Source organism: Grus americana, chromosome 14 (genome assembly GCF_028858705.1).
Source record: "Grus americana isolate bGruAme1 chromosome 14, bGruAme1.mat, whole genome shotgun sequence".
In the NCBI taxonomy this organism is placed as follows: domain Eukaryota; kingdom Metazoa; phylum Chordata; class Aves; order Gruiformes; family Gruidae; genus Grus; species Grus americana.
Genome location: NC_072865.1, coordinates 21,371,759 through 21,399,004, shown reverse-complemented (window position 1 = coordinate 21,399,004; position 27,246 = coordinate 21,371,759). Strand labels below are relative to the sequence as shown.

The 27,246-nt window shown below is 50.8% G+C and overlaps 1 protein-coding gene across 5 annotated transcripts in view; it reads right to left on the bottom strand.

The window, feature by feature from the left end:
• PSD2 (pleckstrin and Sec7 domain containing 2) overlaps positions 1 to 27,246 on the bottom strand; it is a 91,503-nt gene that overhangs the window by 33,821 nt on the left and 30,436 nt on the right. For 3 of the 5 annotated variants that reach the window (XM_054841947.1, XM_054841952.1, XM_054841948.1), the window contains 4 exons: positions 13,224 to 13,335; positions 10,956 to 11,537; positions 2,530 to 3,018; positions 1,507 to 1,701 (listed from right to left, as the gene is read on the bottom strand). In XM_054841947.1, coding sequence (XP_054697922.1) covers positions 1,507 to 1,701; positions 2,530 to 3,018; positions 10,956 to 11,473 — 1,202 coding nt within the window. In that variant the 5' untranslated portion in view covers positions 11,474 to 11,537; positions 13,224 to 13,335. The remainder of the gene's footprint in view (positions 1 to 1,506; positions 1,702 to 2,529; positions 3,019 to 10,955; positions 11,538 to 13,223; positions 13,336 to 27,246) is intronic. The other 2 variants (XM_054841950.1, XM_054841949.1) reach the window with 1 other exon arrangement.

Sequence of the window (27,246 nt, the reverse complement as noted above, 5' to 3'; positions counted from 1 at the left end):
GAAAATTGCCAATGTTTAAAAAGGAAGAAAAGGGGTTAAAATGAGTTAAAAAGCTTTAAAATGAGATTTCACTTTTTGAACAACTCTCCTAGCCAGTCAACCTCCTACATGGAGCTGGCTTGGAAGCATCACTTAAACTTACCCTGCTCCCACCACTGTAGGTTGGTCTTACATTGTCTTAAGTGAGCAAGACCAACACACCTATCCTCATCCTTCTTCCTTTCCTGCTCTGCAAACCCACCTGCTTGGTCCAAGAGCCTGCAGCTCTATCCAGTTCTTGTGCTGGGAAATGATTCAGAGGTAAAAAACCCAGCTGATCAAAACAAAAGTTTTCTTTTAAAGGCTGTGTCAATTCCCAAATGTGGGTCACCAAACAGCTTTCCAAGGTGTGAGGTTTGCAGGTCTGAGTGAGGATTGCAGGAACTAGCAAAGGAACACATTCAGAAGCACCTCCAGAGACCAATTGCTTGAAACCACCCCCCTCCCCCTTCAGTGAGCTGGTATGGCAAATTTGCAAGAAAGGAGAAGGATGCTAGACCTGAGTCAGCAGCAACAGCAATGCACCTGCTAAAAACAACCACAGCAAAAGAGAAGAACAAGGATGCTCTCAGATGATACAAAGAGCCTCTCTAGGAGATCATTCGTGGGCTCCTTCTGTCCCAGCACTAAACTGGGAGTCACAGAAAATCCTTCGTACTGAAACTTGGGTATTTGCTGAGGGGCAGTTGTGTCCTGCTGATCCAGACAGGAGTGAGACATTTCAAGGACCTAAAAAAAAACCCCAGCAACACAGGTTATATCTAACCCAGAAGAAGGATGATGGGGATTGGTGTCCTCACACCCACTGGCATCCTAAAATAATCTGTTACTGCTACACTTGTTAATGTTACTCTGTCTCTTAGAAATTTCCCACTTTTGGATAAACACTTTTTACTTCCCTTCTGCCTTACCCAGGCAAATCTACCAGCTGAGGTGCTTGGACCTCCAGTGTGTACCTGGCTTTCCATCTAACCCTTCATGCCATCTATACAGACTGGGTCAGGAGGCACTGCAGCAAGAAGATTTTGGGGTGCAGACATTAAAAACTTGGGGACTGGCAGGGAGCCCAGCGCAAATCCAGGTGCAGATCCCAAACCCTTCAGCCTGGGGATTGCTTTAGGGTGGTCTTGCTGGGCCCTTACCAAACACAGGAAGCTCTTGGTTCTGGTGGGCAGCAGCCTGGGGCAGTTAATGCCCAATACACGCAAGCAATTTGAAGGATTCAGATTGCAAGAGCATTGGACTTGGACCAGTTTGAACTGGAAGGATCTCCAACAGCCCCAACTCCATCCAGCAAGCCCTTGTAACAGCAGGCTTGTCCCTTCCTGCCTTTGTCCTGTCCTCCCAGCACGACCAGTGCTTCCCCAGACCCTCCCCACCACAGCTGTGTTTCTGCTGGCCATGCTCAATGTTGCCATCTCAGTCAACCCCCTTGTAGGGCTGGCCGCAACCCACAGCCCCACTTACTTTTTCCCAAGCTGGCGTGCCACATCGCAGCGCTTGAACCCTTCAAGGTTGTAGAGGCGCTTGGCCAGCCTCTTGGCAGCCTCACTATCTGCCCTGCAGCCATTCACCAAGGTGTCCGTGCTGCCCTGGTCAAGCTGCTCCGTGCTGCCCATGTCGGAGTCGGAGTCTGACAGTGCGTCTTTCAAGCTGGCATCGCTACACAGAAACAAGAAATAATTCAAGGAGCAGCAATGTGACTTGATGAAACCCCCCAAAAATTCCATATTTTGATTTCTTCTTGTCCTAACCAAAAAATATGAAAAAATAAGAACACATTTGTGAACTGGACATTGGACAAACCCTCTTTCATTTCAGGTCAAATGAAATAGAACACTTTAATTTCAAATTTGTAGAAAAGATTGAAGAGAAGGTGACTTCTCCTGAGAAATGAGGACATATCCATTCAAAACAACCAGTCCCAACACCTTTTTAAGCTTCCTCTCTTTCTGTTGGTATGGAAAGGGATACCAAGCTCTTGCAGAGCTGTGGACATTCAGGAAATCTTAGGGATAGACAGTATGCTTTTCAGTTCAGATTATTTGCCGAGGATGAGAAACTGCACTTGTACAAGTCATGCCAATGGGACTGACGGCAGACCTGCTGCTGCTGGTGGGCTGCTCCTCTCCCAGCTGCCAGCTGGCATTGTGGCCAGCTGTTCCCACAGACAACACGCTGAGCAGCCCCGCTGGCACCATGAGGTGGGGCTGCCTCTCTCAGTTTAAGAGCAGGGAGGACTCAGACAGAGGCCTGCTGGGGACTGGCTGGTTTAATGCCGTGAGACCTTGGTCCTCAGCTGCAGTCCTAACCTGCAGGTAGGAGAATTTTTCCTGTTGGTGTTCGGCCTCTCTGCCATGACAGCACATGAAAGGAAGCACAAGGAAAAAAAGCAACTCCATCTCTATCACGTCCTCTGAGCCATGCTCCTGGACTGGGGCTCCATAAGACAAGGAGCCCTTTGACCAAGGAACTCCCAGCCTGCCTTACCTGATGGAGTTAATGATCTTGGTGGCATCTTCCTCTGACCCTTCCACGTGGAACCCATTGGGGATACTCTTCAGGGACAACCGGCTCAGCACGTTCTCCGACCTGCTGCTGGTAATTGAGTGCCTGAGAGGGCTCCCAAAATCCCCCTCCGCTGGCTTTGCTGCTGCCTGCTCTTGCTTATCAGCAGCCGTGTGGTGAAGGGCTTCTCTCTGCTGGGCTGCCAGTTTCTGCTCCAAGAGCTCTGGGCTTTCTTTGACCCTTTGCTGGATCAATGGGGTGAGTGGGGCCTCAAAACTGACACAGCTGTCTGTCTCATCTGTGAGAGAGAGAACGTCCAAAGAGTCCAAACTGCTGTAGTATGTACCCTTCATAAGGTCAGACTCAACGATCTTCTCAAAGGTCGAGCTGAACCCATCCCTGATGTCTTTGAATTGAAAATGATCCTTGTCATCCTCACTGCAGCTCAGCTTGGCATCTCCAGAAGCAAACCTGGACCAAAGGGGGAAATGTAGAAAATACTGTCAAGGTAATTGCTTGCACTGTTCCACTTGGAGCTAGGAGGCAAGAGAAGAGGCAGAAATGGATGTTGTGATTATAGCCCCTCTGGACCTTTCTGTGGTATAACCTGCCTGTTTCCCAATTTTATTACAAGCTTCTAGAGCTGAAAAATGCAGAGGTTTATGACAAGCAATCCCAGGGGCCCAGCCAACCCTTAATTTGGTCATGCCCCAGTAAAAAGCCATACCTCTGAACTGGAGATGTTTGCATCTGACACCTGCTACTGGATCCACTGCCAGAATGGATTTAATCTGCCCATTATCTGTCCCTTCAAGTGCTCCAATTATGGCTACCTCAAAAGCATGAAAATACTTAAGATCAAGGACATTTCATCTAACTTTGGATGTCAGCAGCAAATGTCCTTGATCCCTTTTATCGCAAAGAAAAAGCAGAAGTTTTTAGGGAGCAATTCGCATGCTGTACCTTAAGCCTTTGTTCTTAGATGAGGCACCCTAGAAGTGCAAGGCACCCTACAAACAGTTTTCTCTCCACTGAGAGTGATGTAAAGGTGATGGACACACATCCAGGCAGGGGAGGCTCCATGTCACTTTACAGCTAGCCTGTGAGATTCAGGCACAGCATTACAAACATGACAGGAGGCTGTAAAATGGATGAACCTACAAGCCTATGTTCCATGCTTCCAGGTAAGCATGCATGACTCCCAGCAATCCCAACTCTGACTTGGAATGCAGGGGCACTCATTCCAGTGTACATCTCAATATGAACCCACGCTGGGAGAATTCATCTGAGTCAAACCCAGCAACACCTGCTGTGCTGGGAGCCCTGGAGAGCTGGGAGGGCTCAGCCCTTCCTGGAATAGACCAGGCTACAAGGATCTGCCTAAAACACCCTGGGTTTCTCAGGTGAAGCTGCCTCCCACTTCCAGCAGACACTGCTGTTATTTGCTTTGTCAGAACCAGGCATTTCACGCTGTGATACAAGTGAAAGCTAGGGGAACAGTAAGCTGCTTTTCCTCCGCCTGTGATGGAGTTAACTTTCTTCATAGCAGCACATATGGTGCTGTGGTTTGGATTTGTGCTAAGAGTGTTGATAATGCACTGATGCTTTATCTGTTACTTAACGTGCCTGCACAGTGTCAAGGCTTTCTCTATTTTTTGCTCCCTAGCAAGTAGGCTGGGGGTAGGCCAGAGGCTGGGAGGGGACACAGCTGAGACAGCTGATCTGAATTGACCAAAGGGATATTCCATGCCATACAATGTCATTCTCAGAAAAAAAATACAATAAAATAAAATTTAAAAGTGGGTTTAGTCTTTCAAAGTAGCCATTGCTCAGAGACTAGCTGGACATCGGTCTGCTGCTGGGAGGTGGTAAGTGATTGCTTTTGCACCACTTAGTGGGGAGTTTTCTCTCTTTCCTTCACTTATTAAACTGCTTTTATCTTGACCCACAAGTCTTCTTGCTTTTGCTCTTCTGACTCTTTCCCCCATCCCACAGGGGAAGGTGGTAAGCAAGTGCAAGGATAGGTGCTCAGTTGCTGGTTGCAGTCAACCCGCTGCACCTCCTCACTATGGTCATCTCAGTTTGGAAACCCTGTGTCAGCATCACGACTGTGCCTAGTGCCTCTCCTAATGAGCATAATCTCGCTTTGCAGCAGTCTACGTTTCCCTGAGATGAATTCTGGGGGTGGAATAGGGATGAGCAAGTTTCCTGTGCCAGCTAAGGAGATGCTGTACCTGTGCATGCCCAAATGCAGCTGCTGTTAGTAATGTTTCCTACAGGGTGCCAGCGACAGCCCACTCCCAGCCTTGCAGAACATCACCTGGCACAGAAGAGATTGGAAATGGACCTTGGGAGGTAGTGGCTCTAGCACAGAGGCAGCACAGCACTTGTGAGCCAGACATGGCAGAGCCATGTCAGTGTTTCCTAGGAGTGCTGACACTTCTCAATGCACTTTACAAATCAGCTCAGTCTTTTAGGTGGGGAAACTGAGGCACACACCACACTCCATGAAACTGCTCATAGCAAAAGTAAAGAGGGGTAGAGAGATATAGCCTTGTACCCTGTCTCCACCAGCAGACAGCAGAGAACAGGGAAAGCAAAGCGACCACCCCCTGACAGCCCCCACAACCCCCCAGCTCTCTGCAGCTTACAGATGCCCTGATCCAGAGACATTCAGCCCATTTTGTCCAACAGACAGAGGCTCCGTGGTTTCACAGTGGAGATGGACCCCTGAACATCACTGCTGTGCCTGGGCAGAGACTCAGTGGAGTCCTGAAGCCAGGTCTACTCGTACCATTACAGGGTCTGGGGTGCATACTTCCTTCTCTCAAGGCAGGAGGGATCTGCTGTATTTCCACTGCACAGCTAAGCAAGTAGCAAGGAGGGAAGGCTGCCTCTTGAGCAGGGAGCAGGTTAATAAGGTCCTGAATTTACTGGCCCATATATACCGATGTAGTCTTATCCATTCCTGGAAACCCCAGCTCTTCAAAATGCCTCAGGCAGGGTGGAAGATGGCTGGCCATTTCAGGACACAGTGGCCCTAAGGTCTAAGGAATACACACCTTGCCACCAATGATAACACACCCAATCTGGGAACCATCATCATCATTTTTGTGAGGAAGCCAATTCTCATGGCCAGCACAGGATACACTGTGCCCAAGCGGTGATGCTCACATGGACCGGCTGTCCTCCAATACCCTCATCAGCATGGGCAGCAAGAACTCAGCATTTACCTGAGCAGTAATTCCAGGCAGCAAAATGGGACCTGGCATCCCTTCACATAGGGAAGTCCTCAAGGTTATCACCCTTGTTTGCTACAGACTGTGTGTTTAAAGACCCAGACCTCCAGGATAGGAGGTCCTCTGCCAACAGGGATCTCCTTACCCCAGGAATCCATGACAACCACAACAGTCATAGCATGAGAGGGGATACAGTGGACAGCTAACAGAAAAGCAGTGTAAGGAGGGAAGAATCCAACGACAGAGGTGCACATAGCCCCGTTGTGGCAGTGGGCACAAGTCAGCTACCAGACTTCTTGTCCCCCATCTCTGAAAGAAAAGTGGGAGGATTTGAACAAAGGTAGATTTTTCTGCTTCTAACATGCCAGGGCAAGAGCCATTGAAGAGGAGAGGACAAATCAGTGGTTTCAGGTTTCTTATTTCTCAGTATTCCAAGAGTCTGAGGAACCCAAGCGGGTCAGGGTCCCATGAAGTGGCTATGCCACACTATCTTCCCGTCTTCATGATGCTGGATGCCAGGCCAACGGGTTGGTGAGCTGCCGCAGGAACAGGGAGCAGGACAGACCTACCTGAAGGGCTCTGTGAGGAGGAAGACAACCATGCATGGCTTACACTATGTTCATGAGACCTCACAGGCCCTGACAAACAAGCTTTTGCACGCTTTGAAAGTACCCTCTGATGTCTGAGCCATCAGAGATGCTGTTTTCAAACCTAGCTCTGCAACTACATGGCTAAAAGCTTACATGAATCTGTAGACCCACATAATCCCTTGATTCCTGGAGCTCAGGGCTTAAGAAAACTCTCACCCGGTTCATCAGAGCTGGTCATGCAGCAAACCAGACATAAGCAGAAACGAGGCAGACAGCAGCAGCTCCACAGACTATCTGCTGCAGCCCCAAAAGCCCCTCATCCTCAGGAATGCTTGTCTTTACAGATCCATCCATCCCCGCAGGGTGAACTGCAGTGCCTGGCCATGACTTTGTGTACAGAAAAGATCCCCTCCTTCCACAAAGCAGGAAGAACTTAAAAAACTTCATCCCCTTGTGACAGGAAGGACTTTACAGCCTTAATTGCACCCAGCGGTGGGAATAACAGACCTGCCTTGGCAGGTTGTCCCATTGCCAATCTTCTTGCAACAGCCTCCATCCCCAGTGAATTTCCATGTCCCCTCTCCTACAGACCATCTGTGTCCTCCCCACATCAAGGAAAAACCCTGGGCCTTTGTGGTTCGCCCAGGTCCTACAAGAAAGCCATCACACCGCCCCTCAGCCTGCACCACTTCACTCCCATCACCAGCATGTCTTTGTGCAGGAGCACCCATGCCAGACGGCATGCCCTGGGGTTTGGTGCACAGCATGTGTTTCCAGGGGTGCTGTGCACTGCAGCTGTGTCTGTAGGTATTCTCCTCGCTGCTCCTGGGTATCAAGCCCATCAAGAGCCATCAAGCCGTGCACCTCCTGGACATTACTTAGCAGGTCCCACATTGCCATAATCCCGAGCCAGACAGCTCCTGCTCTCGCGCCACACTGAACAAAGTCATTTCCATTAGCTGTTCACACCACAGAGCTCCAGCTCTTTATTTATCCCTTGAGTCCAAAGTCATACAGCAGGCAACAAAGTGAGAAAGTCTGTGTCCCTGCAAATGCCCCAGCAAAGGCCACGTGGGACAGGCTGCAGAGACTAGGGCAGGAGCCGAGGTCCTGGATGGGTCAGTGGGCACCAACAACGCAGGCACATCACATCTCTCCTCCCGTGGTCCCAGAGAAGACGGAGGACAAAGAGACTTTCCAGCTTTCTACCTTTCTAGCTTACACCAGCCCAGGAGCACATCTAATTCAAGCAAAGCCAGGCTAAGGTGGGAGACAGCAAAAGACCTTGTTCGTGTGAAGGAACCTGGCATAGCCTCCCCACAGATAAGTGTCGTGTACTTATTACACAGCAGGGAAGGCAATTGCTTTACTTAAATAAGGAGTCGTATATTTATTTGCATTGTAATCACAAGGTTTTGTAAGCGTATTGAAGTAGTACTGTATCTAATTGCCTGTGCTGCTTTCCCCAGTCATCTCTGAAATGCTGTTTTATTGCTTACAGCAAGGCGTGCAGAGCAATGCACTTAGTTATTATTGCAACTGAACCGTACTGGGTTTTTATGCACTGAGTTGTTTACATTTCACTTCTCGCTGGTTAATTAGTTGTAATAAAGTAGAACCTAGTTTGCTGTGTTGGTGGAGTGGGGAGGCCTGTCAGAGGACATGATGGAAATCAGGACTTTCTCGCCTGTGCACTGCAGGCTTTCTGCAAAGTTTTTCTGAAACTTTATTTAATGGAATTTTAATTTCTCAACGGCTATATGTTGCCATGGGAGAAAAACATGTGGTCAAAGGCAGCAGTCCCAAACCTGCAAGCACCGGGTGCATCTACAAGCCAAATGTGGGTATTCCTCTATTAACAAGTTTGACCTTTTTTTATGATTTCATGGAGCCGAAAGCAGAGAATACCATTACTGGTGAAGTTCTCAGTTTGACTGCAGAGCTGCAACCTCCCTAAGACCAGCAGGGCCAATGTTGGGGGGCTTCTGGGAAGCAGAAAGACCTCTAGGCAACATAGCCCCAATGATCGGAAAAGGGAGCTTTGACAAATGGTATACTGGCATACTAATAGATGCCATGGGATAAATTGGAAAGGGGGTAAAAGGGATTCAGTTAACACAAACTGCCGCACAAGCACTAAAGCTTTGGCTTTATTTCCTTGACTTTTTTAACAACCATTTCCTGCATAGACGCACTAATCTACCTTCAGCGGGGCAATCATGGTTTGTTTGTCCAGATTCACCATGGAGTCGATGACCTTGGATAACTTTTTCCCCCTTAATTCTCCATTGGTTCAGCAGGAAGAGCAAGACTCAACCCTTTCTCATAAAGTACTTTAAGATCCAGGGACAAAATGCATCATAGGAGCACCAACATGCAGATGATGACAAGTGATTTTTTTTTCCCCAGGAATGAATAGCTGACTGCTCATTGGTAAAATATTAGGCCAGAGACAGAGAAACCCCAGGTTCTCCTACATCCAGAATGGGTCATAACAGAAACAGCAACATACCACAGGGGAGTAAAGAAAGAACTGGGGAAACTCAGAGATGATGCAGGATGACAGTGACCTCTCAGTGCCTCGGTACATCTGTCAGCTTTGTTACTCCTGTCCCACATTGATCTAGGAGAGCCAGACAGTCAGCTATGGTCAGGATAGATCAGCTCCATGCTGTGTTTTGCTTAACCACGTTTCTGCCATTTAGCCTAAAGATGGGCGGTCAAAGTACTAACGAACGCAAACACAGCAAGCTAACCCAATCCATAGGCAATAAGTGGTTTCCCAGGTTTCTGCTCTGTCTCTGAAGTTTTCCAGCTGCCCTTCTGCCTTTGAATATAGTGTGTCACTTGTCCCTTGTGCATTCAGCTTGCCAAAATACTTATTTGCTATACAAGTGAATATGTTTAGAGCATAAGATCATGGACTGTGCATGCAAAGCCCAGTCGGGTTGCATCATCTCCAAAGCCTCAGCCTGCCACTTCTCCCAATTCATGCCCTAGTACCTTAAAATAATTGCACTTCCAGTGATTGTAGCAGCATTCCCTGACCACTCTTAGCTTCATCTTGAACTCACGATCTCTGCCAGGGAGCCACATACCAAGCAAATACGATTCCCTTGCAACCTGAGAGAGCTGCAGACATCTAAGTCCTGACTGCACAGCCTACACAGCTTGTGGCACCTGCCTGGGGGTGGACTCCCCTAGCTCTCTGGACATCAGCTGCCTGCATTGGACACTCTTCTTCTTCAATACCTTCAGTTGTGCTTGTTGAAACAGTGCTGCTCCTTCTTGCTGGGGACCTTGGGTAAATCAAACCACCACCTTTTCGTAGAGAAGCCTGTTCAGCACTAGAGATGCAATGAATTAGGGATGCCTGTTGTCAGCCCACATGCTGTGTGGCTTCCCAGCTCTGCTGACACTCCTGCCAGCACTCCGAACAAATGGCTCAGCCTTAAGCCTGCACTGGACTAAAACTAGGAGGTGATTCAGAGGCACCTCTTGGCCACCCTGTCCCTTTCACACCTTCTGCTCTTAAGAAGGCCATGCTCCTCTGTGACAACTTCTGCTGCTCTTCTCCAGCCCCGTCCTGCTTGCAGTGTCTCTCCCATGCCAGGGCAGGTAGGTAGGCAGGGCCATGAGATTCACAGCAGCCATAAAGCCCAGCTGGCTATAATACAGACCCTAGATGATTTCTGGTGGCCAAGGAAGCATCTGTACTCCTCCCACAGGGATGGCACGGGAAGCACCCCACCTCATCCCTGTGACTGGTTATTTCCCTTCACTCCCAACCTACAGAGCCCCAGGGAGTCTAGGCACTTGCAGAGGCATAAAATCATCTGTGGACACTGCACCAGTATGAGTGTCCCCCAGCCTGGAGCATTCTCCTGTGAAAACAGGCTGCCAGTACAGAGGGGCATTACACACGTGCTGGTTTGTCTCAGGCACTTGAGAACAGGATGACACTTGTGTCTCTCATCTCTCACTGCTATGCCTGTGCCACCCAGGCACTTGTAACACCTGCCACAGGTGCAGCAGGGAGCAAAGCTTAGTGCCTTGCCCTCTCTTACTAGCGGCACGGTCCTTTGGATGCAAACATGTAACCTGCTAGCGCAGGGTCTGCCAGAGCAAGCCATGCTGCCACGGGCTTCCAGGATATACCAGGCTGCTGGACAAGCCCCGCTCCGCATCGTTCCCCGGCTGTCGTGCTTGTCCTAAGTTATGTCCGGTAACTCTGCCATAAGTGCTGCAGCTGACTCTCTAACTTGCAAGTGGGACACCCCCAAAGTGAGCACATCCAGCACCCAGCACTCTGGAGATCCCAAAAGCTTCTCCCTCACTTTAGTGACTCTGTAGGCAGACACTGGCTCTAATCACAGTTTTTCTACATTTGTAACAGGGAAAAGCAGTATGAGAAGCCCAGAGAGAAAAAGAGTGAAAAGCCACAGTCAGCCATGAGAGCAGCTGCAGCTTTTTAAACTGATGAGTTACACATGCAGCAGAGTAACTTGAACCAAGGAGGCTTGAGAAACAACACACGGAAATCAGCAATGAGCCAACGTTATAACAGCTTCACACTCACCCGAGCTGCTCCTCCGGCTCTTCGCCACTTAGAGCTGAGAAGCCCAGGACACCGTGCCACCGCTCCTTGCTGATGGCCTCACTAGGTATCTCCTGGGCGGGGGAGCCCTTCTCCCCCAAATCCGTGCTGCTTTGGCTGGGCATGCTGCCGTCCTGCTGCTGCAGCGGCATCTGCTCCTGCCCCACAGCCAGCTCTGCGTCCACGCCGTTCGCCAGCACTGGCCCGTCCTCACGGCCGCTCTCGCTGGTGGAGTCTGTCCCCGGTCCCTGCTCACCCTGCCTCTCACCCAGCTCCGCTGCCGCTTCCAGATGTTCGTTCCCCTGGCCCCTGTGCTGCCCCTCTGCTCCTCGGGAGGGTTGAGCATCATCCCGGGGGCTGGCTCTCCCGCTGGCAGGCTCCAGAGGCTGGCTGAGCTGCTCGTCTCCACCGCTGCAGGCCAGCGTGGCCGGCTTTGAGCCTGAGGAATGCAGCTCTTGGCGGTCTGCAACAGACCATGGAAAGTGGCTGTTCTCGCTCATATTCCGTTTGTTCTCCCAGCGCTTACGGGCTCCCTCCCCACGCTCAGCTCCGGCTCAGTACTACCTACAACGGAAAAGAAACCACGTCATGAGCGCCCACGAGGGCTGTCAGAAAGGCACGGATTTGTCAACAGCATCTCAGAAGGGCAGCAGTTTGAAGCAGAGCACAGGAAAATGCCCCCCACCCTCTCGATCCCTCAATATAAAAGCAAGGAAGGACCATACTGGGGTTTACTGCTTTTACAAAGATTAGTGCTCGTTACCCAGCACAGAGAGATCTGGAGAGGAAAATATGCTGCTGTGGTCCTGAGCCGTTAGGGGCCCAGGCACCCACCTTCTCCTGCTCCTCTCAGACAGCCCCAGCCCGAAGCACAGGGGACCCGGACTCTGCAGGCTGTTAGTGCCCCAGCTGTGGCAGCAGCTGCCCAGGGCTGGGGACGGGAACGTGGCACGGCTGCTTTTCCCAGGCTGGCTACCAGGGTGCTATTCCCAAGTACTCCCTGCCTGCCAGAAATAGGAGAAATAGGGGAAATAGGAGATAGGTGTGGATTTTTTTAAATACTTCTAAGCAGTTGTGATGTGCCAACCTGTGTGAGTCTCCCTGCTGACTTTGCATTTCTGCAGAGCTTCTTGCCTGCCAGAGTAACACTTTGCTTTTCCTGACACACAAGTACTGCTGAAGGGTGTCATAAGTTGCCAGCTAAGACTCTGGCAAAAGCATCCTTATTGAATATACCCTGGGATGCTCTCTCCGTAGGGCAAGGGAAGGACACTGTGTTGCACCAAATGAGACAAGCAGCTTTTTGATAAAAAGCACCTTATTGGTGAACGTGTCTATCAATGCAAAGTCTGCCAGTCTTGTAAGCACCATCCTGAGCCATGGGCTGTAGCCCCACAGTGCTGTGGAAGCTTTTCTCCATTGTAACCTCTGCAGCTGCAGTCAAGTGACGACAGTGCCACCAGAAATGAACTCTTCTGGAAGTAGGAGTTTTTGTATGGGGTTCAGGTTGAGGCATGATAACAGCTGATTTTATTTTAAAACAATATTTGTCTTCACCTGCACAGGAAGCATGGCTAATCAATTACAGCAGGCAGATGGGACCCCTGGGTTCTCCCCCTAATTCTGTTCCTACCTCATGTCTCAAGCAGATCATTTAAACTCACCTCTGAGAAGCCCTGAGGGTGCCCAGATGTCAGCAATGGACTCTGGGTGCTCTGACTTGCTGAGCTGCAGCTCTCATTAGCAGTAAAATCATTAATTGCTTGCCTAGCGCAGGGGTCTACTAATTCTTGGTAACAAGAGGTGCCGGGCTGCAGCCACCTCTGCTCTTACAACCCCTCACCTTGTGCAGGTGATGGAGACATCAGCAGCCTCCTCCCTGCTGCTGATTCCTCTGCACCTGGGCAAGGAGCAAGGGAAAGGTGGGATTTGACCCCAAACACCCACCTATGACCTGGGTATGGACAGATCCACATGGGTACGTGCCGAGCTGCTGGCTGAGCAGGACCGATCTCAAGGGGAGCCCAAATGGCGTGCTGACTTTGCTCCAGCCCCACAGCCCAGGCAATCTTGGACCCAGGATCTGGCCCGCTCTCCATGTCCTGCTCCACACAGCGGGGGACATGGTGGACTGGGGAGTTCAGAGCCCTGCATGGGATGGGTTTGGGAAGAACCACTCCTTGAGGGTTGCACATGCCACAGTCGTGAAATGGGGCAGGTCCCTCCTCGAGGCAGTGATGGCAGTTTTACCTCTTCTCCACATGCATCCGTGTGCATCCCTCGCTGTCACAGAGCATGCAGCATCCCCACACCTATAGCACTAGGCGCAGCCAGGTGCTTCCGACAGATGCAGGATCCCTGCCTGCAACAAGGAACCAGAGAAAGTGAGACCCAGGCCACAGAGGATAACCCCACTGATCTCCTGCCACCCTGCTGCTACTCCATATTGGGCTGTGTCCCAGGCCCATCCCATGGCCTGTTCTTTGCAGAGCATTGCAAGCGGTCTTCCCCCTGCACACCCTGGTCCTCCCTGGTTTTCAGCCACGGCAGTGCAGCAGCCGACTGCAGGAGTAATCCTTAGAAAGGGCTTCTGACTTCTTTCTTTATGAAGTCCCCCCTTGACCAAATAAAGCAGAGCAAAGGGACTATGTGGTTGCAGGTTTCAGGAGAAAATTGATGATGAGCCCACTGAATGTCCAATTTCATCCACCAGATCCATAGAGGGAGACACCTGTGTTGCAGATGGATCCCCCCAACAGTCGTCCCAGCGCCATCAACAAACCAAAAGCCAGGTTAGAGGCCTTTGAGCTAATCGTAAGCAAATCTGAACTAGCAAAATCATTAATGTAGCAACATTTCCCTTGCAGATTGTACAATGCAGACTGGCAAGGGGACAGTGATGCATCTCCATGAGGTGACTCCAGGCTGGAGAAGCATGTCTGGTCACCATAAACGGTGTGTCATCTACAGACAACTCCCTGAGCCAGCAGGCCAGGTCTGCTATAGCGTTGATGGAGACAGACATACAGGGCACCATTCCTGTGCGTCTACCTCAGGCTGGGTGGATCAGGCTGGGTGGATCAGATGTGCCACCTGCTTTCCAATGGCTGAAAAGAGACCATGGAGGAGCTTGGCAGCAGATAGCTGTGTCAAGTGCCTGTGGAGGGATCTGCTCACACCCTCTCTTGGGCTTGCCCCAACAGGCCTTTGGCCTCTCTCTCAAGTGGAAGGCCAGCCTAGACTTCCTGGGAGACCAGCACATCAGCCTCCTGCAGCCCAGCATCCCACCCACAGGAGCTGAGACCTCCCAAGGAAGGCCAAAATAAGCCCCTGGGACAGTCCTCAGGTTTGCACATGTGGGCAAAGTCTTCTCTTGCTTGTCCTTCTGCCATCCTCACTGAAGAGGAAAGACCTGCAAATCTCTTTCCCACCAAGTCCAGGACAGAAAATCAGTCCCAGGCACTTGGTCTTCCCATGTACCAACAGCAGGACCAAGCCAATGCAGCATCTTCAAGGAATTTACCTGCAAAACTACCAAGACTCTCCTGAGCATGATGACACTGTAATCTCGAGTAATACTGAAAACCTAACCTGGGCTAAATTTTGACTTTCCCATAGTGAAGGCATAATACAGACATGCAACACAGAGCCAATGCTCAAATCTTTGGAGGAAGCTTTCCAGCAAAGCTTTGCCGGCCTTCTTAATGTGAGATGAATAATGTGGCTTTTTCAAGTATGTTTTTTTTTAAAACAGCCAAAGGGTTTGGGCTGAAATTTCCCACTTCCCTGCCATCCATCCAAAAACTTCACTAGGAAGGAGAGACCCCACCCAAGCTAAATTCCAGCCAAATAGCTAAAGCTTGGCATAGCTACATGCAACCAGAAAACAGGAAGCTAAATGCAGTTAGGAGATGGGCCTGAGTAAGATATGTTGGCAAACCTTAGTAACTGTGATGTCCCATCCCTCCCTCCTAACTTTAACCAACTTATACTATTAATATAAAAAAAAATTAACATTTCTGTTATTACGTGTAAACTACTGCATTATGCCTACTCTGTTTTACCCTCTGTGAAGTCTAACTGGGGCATTTATGGTCTGGAAGAAGGGCTGAGGAGTCAACAGTTAAACTCTTAGGCATGCTTTTCCTTGGCCGGGGTTCCCGCTGGAGAAGAGGCACTGGGGAAGCCCCAGGAGGATGCATGCACAGACTGTTGCTGAGCCAGGAAGACAATCAGCTCCCAGCTTCCAGTGTACCGGTCTGAGCAGAGCCAGGAGGAGAGATCCAGGCCTCTCGCTGCCTGATCCCTCTGAGATTTGTATGTCTCCTGTTGGATCCATCCTCTGTGGCACACACATGGATGGAGGCTGTCATGTGCACCTGAGGTCTGCAGGCAAGCTGAGTGTCTGTGAACCCATGACAATTATACAACATGTCACTAGCTACTTGACTCATGCTTGCGGTGACAGTCACTTGAAGCACACCCGGGTTATGGGTGGCTGAGGCTTCCCAGAAGCTCCAGAGGAACTGGGAGGTTGGGTTGGAATGGGCCGCGGCTCCATTCCCAGCTGCTCATGGTGATGTCTTGTACTGAAGTCATGCAACTGACTCCTGCCACACTCAACCATGCAACCTGGCCAGTGTCCCATATTAGCTACAGAGGGTCCCTCCCACTCTACAGCCCCATGAGACAGCCATATGTGGTAGGGCTCATCTGTGAACTGCGACCTTCCCCAGCTGCATGGGGTAGGTACATGGGCAAAGGGAAGAGGAGACAGGCTGCAATGCCACAACTTGGACTCAAAAGAAGACAACCAAGGGTGGAGCAGTCAGTTGCAACTTTCCACATCTGCCTCCAGCAAATAGCTGGAAGGTTACCGGTGATGCATGGAGTCCAAAGACAGACTCTTAGTGCCCTTGTGTTAGCTCTGAGAAAGCACCAAGGTGCAGCTGAGTCTCTGGCCCAAAGCAGCCACAGCTTCAGCCAGGCCACTGGGAGAGGACACACTGCAGCAGTGGGGGAAGGGGTGGGGATGGCATTTAGAGGTCCCTCTCTGGGGCTCCTTTCCATTGCCCCAAAGCAGTACAGCCTGGCAGACAGGAGGCTGAGCTGGACTGCAGGCTGATATTCCCCATGTCCTTGCTCGTTTATTTTTGTTCTGGCTTTGCAAAGCCCTCTCCGGCACAGGTAAAGGCTGGAAGGTGATATCTGGATTCCCACCAGTGGATTTTCACATGACCATTAGTCCTGCCCTTTCTGCAGGCTCTGGCATCCTCTCAAGTGACTGCTGCTTCCCTAGGTCCTGTGGGTGGGGTGGGCATCCCATGCACATCCACTGCTCCCAGCCTCCAGCAAATATAACATGAGTTAGCATACAGGAAAAGGGCCTGGCAAGAAAAGGGAATGACCTGGCACATGTCTGGGCCAGGACTGTTCACACCAATGGCTGCTGTGGCCCTGCTGAGTTGTAGACAGTTGTTAAGCTGCAGTTCCATGATTTGGACCAGACCAGCTCTGTAAGGCCCACATAAGCAGAAGACCATGGATTCATGCTGGGAAGAGGCTATTACTTCCATAGAAAAGGCTAAAGGAAGCCAAGGCATCCACGATCCAGTGCTAACCATAGCATTCCATCTCCTCCCCAGTGCTGGGGCTTGGTGCTTCCACCACCATATGGGAGAGAGGCAGAAGGGACTGAAGGTCCCACCCCCTGCGCCCCTCTGACGCTGCCCTTTCTTGCAGGCCAGATCCAAGCAAGTCTACTGCGATTAGCTTCATTTATCAGAATCCCGGCAACACCAGCCCACCACGTGCCATGTGCCCAGTGCCACAGGATAGCGATGCAGGACAGCCACCAACTCGCCTGCTCCAGCACCGCTCTGCCCCCGGGGTCCTGCACGGCCCCTGGACCATGAGGAGACAGGGCAGGGTTGGTTGGGGGGGAGGAGAGCAAAAATGCTCTGTCACCTACTTTGGGATGATGGCTGGATTTGCAGTGGGGTCAGCGAAGCTGGGCTGGCATCCACTGCAGGAAAGCACCAGTCCCGAAGAGGCTGGGCAGAGATGCCGCAAAGTTTTCCCTGATTGTGTGAGGGGCTGGAAACCACACAGCAGTTCTTTCAGGGACTGGCTCTGGAAGACTCCCAGCTTTTGTTGAAGCTGAATGGCTGGTGGGAAATGATTTATTTTTAATTTTCTTTGCTGCGTTAGCAACTGGAAAGGCTCCCACTTCAGTTTTGTGTAACCGCTTGGCTGCTGCAACACAGGAAGGCTTGGAGAAGACTCCTCCTGCTTAGTTGAGCATGAGTTTTTCCTCAAGCTCACGCCGAGCTGGGCTGCTTTGTGCTGCAGCCTTGCTTCGCCTCGCTGTTCCACATCCTGTTCCCTCGGCCTTGGTGGAGATGGGGCATCAGGTCCTTCGTGAGGGCTCTGTCCTCACCATGGCACTGCAAGGATGTCTGGGGGCTGAGCAGGAGGCACAGGGACGACACGGATGGGAAGGACACATGCTGATGTGGCTCCTGTGGTGCTGGAGGTGAAGGAGAAAGCGAGCTGATTCTGTGCTCATCTGACAACCTCAGAGTCAAGATCAGAGAGGGGGGTGTCAGAAAGGGGAAGGGAAAGGGGAAGGGGAAGGGGAAGGGGAAGGGATGGCCAAGGCAGGCTGCCTGCTCTGAGATACGCTGGGGTGCAGACGCCAGGGGAAGCAGGGCACTGGAACCTTGCATCTGCTTGCTGTGCAGCCTGTGAGTCTGGAAGATGCAGGGCAGAGCAGAACTGATCTGCCTGGCTCTTTCAGAAAAATTGTAGAAGGCCTCACCCAGAACATCACCATGCTCCACCAAGACGTCAGGTGGTGGCTGTGCCAGAAAGGGGTGTTGGAAGTCCTGGTGCTAACAGGGACGAGTCAGTTCCTGTGAATGTGCTCAAAGCAGGACACGGCGGCAGCCTGGCCCACATTTTCTCCTGGTGCATGGAGCTGAAGGCTGTCATGAAGGGAAAGACAGATGTCTATGCTGCCACTCAGGTGCCACCAGCCCCTTGGCCCACGCTGATGCCTGGAGGCACATGTAATCCCATGACCAGCTTCAGTTTGTGAATTTCCACCGTAAGGAGGAAATTGGAGGTCCAATACCAGATATGATGTCCAGATGTGGTCTCACAAGGCCTGGATACAGGGGAGGACTCTCTTGCCATAAGCTGCTGGCTGCACCCTTGCTAACGCAGCCCTCTAGGCACTTGACCTGCATTGCACACTGCTGACATGGTGATTTCCAGCAGAGCAGCTACTGCAGCAGTCAGTCCTCAGCCCGTGCCTGGGGTTACTCCAGACAAGGCTCGGTTCTGCCTCATGGTGCTGCAGGCAGAGGCTTCTTCTTCAACCTGAGAAAACCCCACAGGATGGGATTTGCTCAGTGCAATGTGAATACAGCATGGACATACCCAGTGAGGAGCATCTCAGGATCTCCATCCTCTGAGTGGCCCCCAGTCTCGCACACTCCGACATCCAGGTCAGGAACCCTTAATCCTGCTCTAAGTTATTTTTGTCCTCACGGCAGGAGGCACGCCCCTCACACCTTGTTTGCTGACCACCACGAAATGGCCTCTGCAGCACTCTGTGCGCCAGGACCCTGTTCCAGGCCATTGCAAAGTGGCCGCAGATTTTCTCAAGATATTGGTTTCTGAAAGATACCTCACACCCTCTTTCTGCAAGAGTGAAAAGCACTTTTATGTATCAGCTTTCATGGTGGGAGGAATTCTTCAGCAGAGTTCAGAAAGACACAACAGGCAGATGTTTCCTGCTTGGCCCTTCTCCTTGACGCAAACCATGCCATGCAGACACGCAGCCACCACCAACACACCAGCTACAGCTGGGCCTCGTCCCTGTCTGCCTCACAGCCAGCCTGCTATGATTACCTTCTGCTTCTTAGAGAGGGAAACACTAATGGGCTGGATCTGCTTCTGGATGGGTTTTTTAAGAGTTTAAAAATTCCCTTGGTCACTCTTGTTGGAGAGAGCCCTCGAGCTCCTTGGGCTAAAGCACCTACAGCAACAGCCTCTGCTGTGATAAACCACGTGCTCCGAGTTCGCATCCCCTTTGAGCAGGAACAAAATGTGCTGTACAGCTCTTTGATCTACACACCGCTGATCCCATCCATAATGTGGCTGGTGAACAGGAATGGATGTGCTTTTATGACCTGACTCACCAATGAATTTACAAAATGCAGGTGCAACACATTACCTTGGGTGGAGGGTGTGTGCATGGGTACAACGAGGTTTGAGGAGGCAAACCTGTAGAGAGATGGAGACATCATAGCCGTAGTTCTTCCTTTTGAGGTATGTCTCCTCCCTGTAATGTCTCTGCTTTGACCTCTGCTCTTTCAGCATGGCTGAAAATAAAAATCTTTCACCATTCTCATTGTGAAAATCCTTATTTATTTCTCCCATGGGCTGGAGGCTTGTTTTTATATCTTTTTGAAGACCTCAATAGTATCACCTCTCAGCCTCTCTCTCCAGATTGCAGTCCCTGCCGCCTTAGCCTGTTCTCATAAGACAACTTCTCCATCCCCCTGAGCATTTTGACTGCCTTTCTCTGGATTTTCTCTATTTCTCTGTTACAGTCTGGAGATGGGGAAAGCAGCACTGCATACTGAGCTCAAGATGTGGGCACACCAAAGATTTATACAGGACCAACTTGATGCCCTCTGTTCTGTACATGAATCCCTCCCTGATGACACTGAGCTCTAGCTCACCTGCAACATCTCTGCTGAAGACTAAGGTCTCGGGAGCAGGGCTGGGCTGGGGTCTCAGCCAGACACTGATTATTTCAAAGGTGCTACTCCGAGGCAGGATAAAGAGGAAAGTGGGCAGAGCTTGAGGCACACAGTACTTCCCTGCTCTCTGTTCCCACCTCACTATTCCTCTGACCATGCTACCTTTGACATTACTGTGTAAAGCCCTCCCCTGTGTTCTCACCACCTGCTAGACCCACCAGAAGAGGTTCTCCAGTGGAGGGAATCTGTGACTACATTAGTCAATCTGTGTAACAACTAAGAGTTGTTGTGTGCAACTGCTCATAGCCCACGCAGTGTCCCTGTTCAGGTGAGGCTGTGTCCCCTTCCAGTGTCCATGGGTCCTTGGAGATGCCCTTCCCTCTGAAGTTCCAGATGGCATCTGCTTGGAGTAGTCTAAGAGGGATCCTGGCAGTTTTGGTTACAGCCTCAGCTTGTGAGTTGAGAAACCCATCCTGCAGTTCCCTGCTTTGCAATAGCCTTTCTAAGACAAGGCAAATCATTCAGCCTTGTAGTTCTCTTCCTCCTGGAAACCTGTTAGGAGAGCGCTGCTCTGTGCCTGGGGAGGGGATGGCTGGCAGGAGTGAGAGATGTGCTCCAGACGGGCAGGGACCGGACACCCACCATGGGGGTCAGGTCTGTGTACTCTCCACTCCAACCCACATCCCCAAGCCTTGCTCTCTGGGAGGGACTTGGGGTGGATGAGGGCCAGTGCAGTGCTGTGGGAGCCCCAAGCCAGGCTTCAGGGAGTCACCTGTGAGAGTCACCAGGGCCAGCCTGCCCATGCCACAGCCAGGGTGCCAGTTCTCCTGGCTGGGTGCTGCTGCATGCCAGCACTCACCTGGGCTCAAAGCAAATGTGGCTCAATAAGGAAACAGGAGCACTGACTGCTGCTAGTGTTATGCTTTATAGAGCCCCTGGGGTACTGACGGTCATTGCTCATGGGCATTGTACTGTCCCAGTGGTTTCTATCCATCACTGACAGTTTAAACTGCAGGTCCTATATCCTTCAGTTCCAATGTAGAAAAGAGGCCGTGGGTAAAACATATCCCACAGACTAAAATAAACCAGCTACATGCTAAAAAAAGAGCCATTGGGTAACCAGAAATCACTGTGCATGGAACATACTTTTTCTTGAAGTCAAATCCTACAGCTCCTTATTTTGAATTTTTATTAGAGTCCCCAGAGCAATTAGTACACATTCAGATCCAAATGATTCCTGCAAAACTTCATCTTGGGGAAATAATGACAGTTTTTCGCTTATAGAAAACAATAAAACTGAGTCTTAAAAGTCCTTAACAGCTTTCCTGTTTGCACTCTTTTGCAGTTACTCAAAGGGGGGAAATAAAACAATATACTTAGCATTTTTCATGTATTCTTTTCCTTGTATCGACACCTTGGCTACACAGCACTTTGTGCACTGAGCCCTCCTCCAGCCCTGTGCATGCATCATGCAAACCTGACTGTTGTTTTCACAGGGGAAACAGAGTCATGGCCTCAGGCTTGTGGAGGTGAAAGCCTGGACTGCACCATCCCTTGGTGAGATGGGAGGAGTCGCTTAAGCTTCCACCAAAAAGTGGGCCAAAGCATAGGGACAGTGAGCTTATGTGTTCCCCAGGAGAAGCGTGAACTTGAGAGGGAAGGTCCAGGAGACTGACCTGAACATCCCTCTATTCTAGACAGCATGTTGGGTCTGTAATTTCCTGGAAGAGGCTCCTTTAAAACCCCAGCCAGGGCTTCCAGGTTTGACCATGGGAGGACAAAGGTCCCATCAGTGATACAGCAGACAGCGGGGTCTGTCTGACCCCTAGATCCCTGCTCCTGCAGAAGCAAGCCTAGATCCCCTCGGAGACCTTGCAGGGCTCCCCACAGGCTCCACCTGCAGAAAACCAGAATCCTCCAGTGGCTCAGAGAGAAGCAGGAGCCTCCAGAGCGGGAACAGCTGAGAAGGATAAATTTTTACTGCACCCTGGGGGAAGGAGGAGAAGGGCAGCTCCCCCAGGCTGTCGTTCCTGCCTCCCCAAGACAATGCTCCCCACTAAGGGGATCTGCCCAAGGTGGGTGGTTGCTGCAGACTCTCAAAGCCATGAGCATGCGGCAGATGTAAAGCCTGCAGCTGTAAAGGCAGGTCACAGGGACACCAAAAGACTCCCACATGTGCAAGGATCCCTATCACCCCTTCCCTGCTGTGGAGGGAAAGGCAGGGAAAAAGGGGAAGAGGCTTTCTGTGTCCTGGCACCCCATCTTCAGGCAGGTCCTGCAGCTCAGAGAAGAGCTCGAGAGCAGGGTGCCTACCTGGGCAGCAGGTGGGTCCCAGTGCCTCAAACCCTGCATGAGTGCCCAACAAACAGCTCGCAATCAGTCCATGTTGTTCAAGATCGGAGTTTTCAAAGGGCACTTCCAGACAAATCTTACCCCTCTTTGGCTGTGAACAGCAGGGTTTCTTAGCTCAGCTCAGAGCTGTCTCCATCCTCTCCTCTGCCTGTTTGCTCCAGTGCTCACCTTCTCTTGAGGGGGAGCTTTATAGTTCAGGTGGCTGTAAACTGGGCTTCTGTCCTGGTTGTCTGTAGGTTGTATTATAAAAATGGGCTGTTTATGGGGCTTTTCCACTCGATTCTGTGCAGCACTGTAATTGAATTCATTAAAACTCAGCTTTCCCCACAGCCAGAGTTACCTTCTATAAAAGTCCACAAGAGCTGTAACCGCATCTCATAACCCATAAATGGAAACAGCCTTCTTCCCCACTTTTTTCTCCCTTTGCTTTGATCCTCCCTCCCCACATTCTCCCAGTATCCAAAATAATAAACAGGGCTGGCAGCTGACTCAGACCCCAGAAAAGGAAATTCCTGCCATGTTGTCTAAACTAAACCTATGCAATGCCTTGCTGCAATACCTTAGCCAGATTTCAGGTGGCAGGAGATAAGCCCATCCTGCTTGCCCACTAGAAGAAACATCCATTGTGATGGAGACCAGTATTGGACCAAGTGCCAGGTCCTGCACCGGATCACAACAACCCCAGGCAGCGCTACAGGCTTGGGGAAGAGCGGCTGGAAAGCTGCCTGGTGGAAATGGACCTGGGGGTGCTGGTCGACAGCTGCCTGAATATGAGCCAGCAGTGTGCCCAGGTGGCCAAGAAGGCCAACAGCATCCTGGCTTGTATCAGAACTAGCGTGGCCAGCAGGACCAGACAGTGACTGTCCCCCTGTACTGGGCACTGGTGAGGCCACTCCTCAAGTTCTGTGTTCAGTTTTGGGCCCCTCACTACAAGAAGGACATTGAGGTGCTGGAGTGTCCAGTGAAGGGTCTGGAGCACAAGTCTGATGGGAGCGGCTGAGGGAACTGGGGCTGTTTAGCCTGGAGAAAAGGAGGCTGAGGAGAGACCTGATCGTTCTCTGCAACTACCTGAAAGGAGGGTGTAGCCAGGTGGGTGTTGGTCTCTTCTCCCAAGTAACAAGTGACAGGACAAGAAATGGCCTCAAGTTGTGCCGGGGAGGTTTAGATTGGATATTAGGAAAAAATTCTTCACCAAAAGGATTGTCAAGCATTGGACCAGGCTGCCCAGGGCAGTGGTGCAGTCACCATCCCTGGAGGGATTTAAGATGTGTAGATGTGGTGCTTGGATGTGGCTTAGCGGTGGGCTTGGCAGTGCTGGGTTAACGGTTGGACTTGATGATCTTAAAGATCTTTTCCAACCTAAAGGATTCTACGATTCTATGATTCTATGACTGTAGAATGAACTGGAGTTTTGAGAGGGAGGTAAACTTCCCTTCACACTCCAAAACATCAATAACGCTCTCATTTGGGGACACGGGAGAAATCCTTTCCTGACAGAGGACTAGTATCACACTAGATCTTTACAGAGATGCTCTGTCCAAAGAAGTTGGCAGACAAGCTGAAGACAAATGGAATCCAGCCCAAGGGACATGGAGTCCAGCAGCACCAGGAGTTCAGATGCACAGAAACACTGCAGAGATGGCTGGGCACTGGCTTCGGGCTCCTTGGGAGCCCAGTGTGATCCGGAGAGATTTGCAGGGAACAAGGTCTTCCTGAGCATCTCCCAAACCTGTTGGGAAAGCTGGAAGAGAGCAATCAGACTTTTGTAGGCTCTAACACCAGAAACAACTGTTTAAAACCCAACTGCTGGTGCCCAAAGCTGACGTGCAGCATCCTGCAACACCAGATAACTCCTCGCTTGTTGGTGAGAGCGTGAAATCTCTCTTTTCTCCACGTAACGTTTATCTGTGTAGGGCAAGATCTATATTCATGCAGGCAGACTTGCAAGTCCTAATCCGTAGGAAACCATCAGGAACAATCTGATGGCATTAGTGTGAATGGGCCAGGCACTCTGGAAGCTGGTGTTCTCTTCTGAGGAAGAGAACAACAAGCATCGGGGATGTCATTACATACATTTACAGACATCTCAAAAGGTCTGCCTTTCCATCCTGGACCATCTCCAGAGAAAAAGGAATAACCTTCAGATTCTTCTTTATGAGGAGCGGAACTAGGCTCCCTTGGCAGAGAGGAACAGTCCTTGTTTTGCCCAGCAGAGACTCAGCCCTGGCCTCTAACAGGCTGTCCCTGCTCTATCAGTCAGGTGTGTTTTCCTCTTGCCAACACTGCTCTGCACTGTCCAGGCCACAGCAGCACACCACTTTGGTCCTCATGTCCTTGAGACTCCCATGTAGACAGACAACTGTTTCAAGACCGTATTGAGTTTGTGTGGCAAGGTTTTGGTAGCGGGGGTGGGGCTACAGGGGTGGCTTCTGTGAGAAGCTGCTAGAAGCTTCCCCTGTGTCTGATAGAGCCAATGCCAGCCAGCTCCAAGACGGGCCCGCCCCTGGCCAAGGCCAACCCAATCAGCACCTCTGTGATAACATAGTTAAGAAGGAAAAAAACAGTTAGAGAGAGCTTTTGCAGCCAGAGAGAGGAGTGAGAAGATGTAAGAAACTCTGCAGACACCAAGGTCAGTGCAGATGGAGGGGGAGGAGGTGCTCCAGGCGCCGGAGCAAAGATCCCCCTGCAGCCCGTGGTGAAGGCCATGGTGAAGCAGGCTGTCCCCCTGCAGCCCATGGAGGAAAGATGAGGGGGTGTAGAGATTCCACCTGCAGCCCATGCAGGACCCCATGCTGGAGCAGGTGGAGGCACCTGAAGGAGGCTGTGGCCCGTGGGAAGCCCACGCTGGAGCAAGCTCCTGGCAGGACCTGTGGCCCCGTGGAGAGGGGAGCCCACGCCAGAGCAGGTTTTCTGGCAGGACTTGTGACCCCGTGGGGGACCCACGCTGGAGCAGTCTGCTCCAGAAGGTCTGCACCCCATGGGAGAGACTCACGTTGGAGAAGTTCGTGAAGGACTGTCTCCCATGAGAGGGACTCCATGCTGGAGCAGGGGAACGATGAGAGGAGTCCTCCCCCTGAGGAGGAAGAAGTGGCAAAACCAACGTGTGATGAACTGACCGTAACCCTCATTCCCCGTCTCCCTGTGCCGCTGAGGGGGGGCGGAGGTTGAAGCCGGGAGTGAAGTTGAGCCCAGGAAGATGGGAGGGGTGGGGGGAGGTGTTTTAAGATTTGATTTTATTTCTCATTGCTCTACTCTGTTTTGCTTGGTAATAAAACAGATGATTTTTCTTCTCTAAGTTCAGTCTGTTTTGCTCGTGACAATAATTAGTGAGTGATCTCTCCCTGTCCTTATCTTGACCCACAAGTGTTTCGTTATACCTTTTCTCCCCTGTCTAGTGAAGGAGGGGGAGTGAAAGAGCAGCTCTGGTGGGCACCTGGCCCCCAGACAGGGTCAACCCACCACAAAGACTCTTGGATACTACTGAGTGCAACCTGGCTGACTTGCATTTCCAGCTGGCCTCCAAACTAAGAGCATTGGTACCAAGGCATCCAAGACTACACAGCACATATCTTGACTGCTGAAGATGTTCAGGCCCAGAAGGCATCAAGTCTAGAAAAGACTGCTGGAGGAGGCCAGGAGATTGTCCAGATAGGACTAAGCCCTCCAACTGACTTCAGCAAGCAAAGCCTAAAATGGGATTAACTAACGTCCACTTTGGACCTAAGGGCAGACAATCAAGCCCACCTATGAGGGAAACAGTTGGGTAACTCACACCAGTGGGGATTTTCTATTTTCATCCATGTGAAGGAAAGGAAGAACAGCTTCCCTCATTCCTCCCACGCCAATCAGACTGAGATGCACTTATTTGGCTGGAGAACACTCAGCCAAGATTTGCTGACAGGCAACAGTGATGGAACTTCACTGTCTAACGTTTCAGGGTGTCAGGGCATGAAACGCAGCATTTCCACTGAAGTTAGTGGCTCTGCGCGGGCATAAAGCTGTTCACCCAGAGGACCTGCAAGGAATAGCCTAAGAAAATAAGATCTAATATGAAGGGACTTTAATATGTCATCAGGACCAAATCAAGACATTTGGGGGGCAACTTAGAGACAGCAAGCCATGGACAGGACAGTGCTCTAGAAAAATCATCTCTTCAGACCAGGAGTGAACATCAGCCTTTTTCCTAGTGAATACTCTACCTGCAAGCTCACTAGTTCTACAGCCCATCATTTTCTCTTCGGTTTAGACCGAAAATTCCCTTTCAAAACCACAGGAAAGATTCCTACAACGGAAGTGTGGGTTAAGAAAATTCTCCTTTTCCAAAGGAAAACAGATGATCACTGAACTTCTGAAAACTGTCTATTGGCTGTAGACCACCAAGGAGTTGTGATGGCAGATGTGGCATGACCACCCTCCATCCTTTCTCCCAGGATTTTCCACTCAAGAAGAAATATCTGGGGCTCACCTACATTTTTGGTTGGTCCATCACCCCTATGTAGTAATGTGCTGCCTGTCTAGCTCAGTCTCCCAGACTGCAGTCCACAGGGTGCAGAGAGTCAATGAAATGACTGAAATAATAATTGCATATTTATTTCCAGAACTTACACACTGGGATGGAGCCACCAAAAAAAGAGCAGGATTTCATTGCTCTGTTAGGATGTGGTAAGTTATCATTATCTTTAACATGGCAGCAGGAGATGCTAGTCAGAACTTGACTACAACAGAACTTGCTTGAACACATGGTAAAGCACTTTGAGTGGGATTCATCTCACCCAAATGTAGACATCTCCAGCTGAGCTCAGCCCCCCCGGGCCCTCTTCAGAGTCAGCAGAAAAGCTGCATCTGATCTGTATTAGCAGTCTGTGTTACAATGAGAAAATTGCACTCTGGTGTCGCCAGCTGGACCTCCACAGCCTGGGACAGAATCCCAGCTCCTGATGTTTGTGTTGCAGACACCCACTTTCAGAAAGCGAGCCTCCTGCCCAGCACTGCTGACCACGTTTAGGCTGCAAACACTTCCTCTGTACACAGCTCTGGGCAGACACGCTTCTGCTTTTACAGTACAGATAATGAGTGAGGAACCTGCAAGTCGTCTTTTTTCTTCCCACAGCCATTTCAAAGCAGATCCAGTCCGTGTTGCTGTGCTT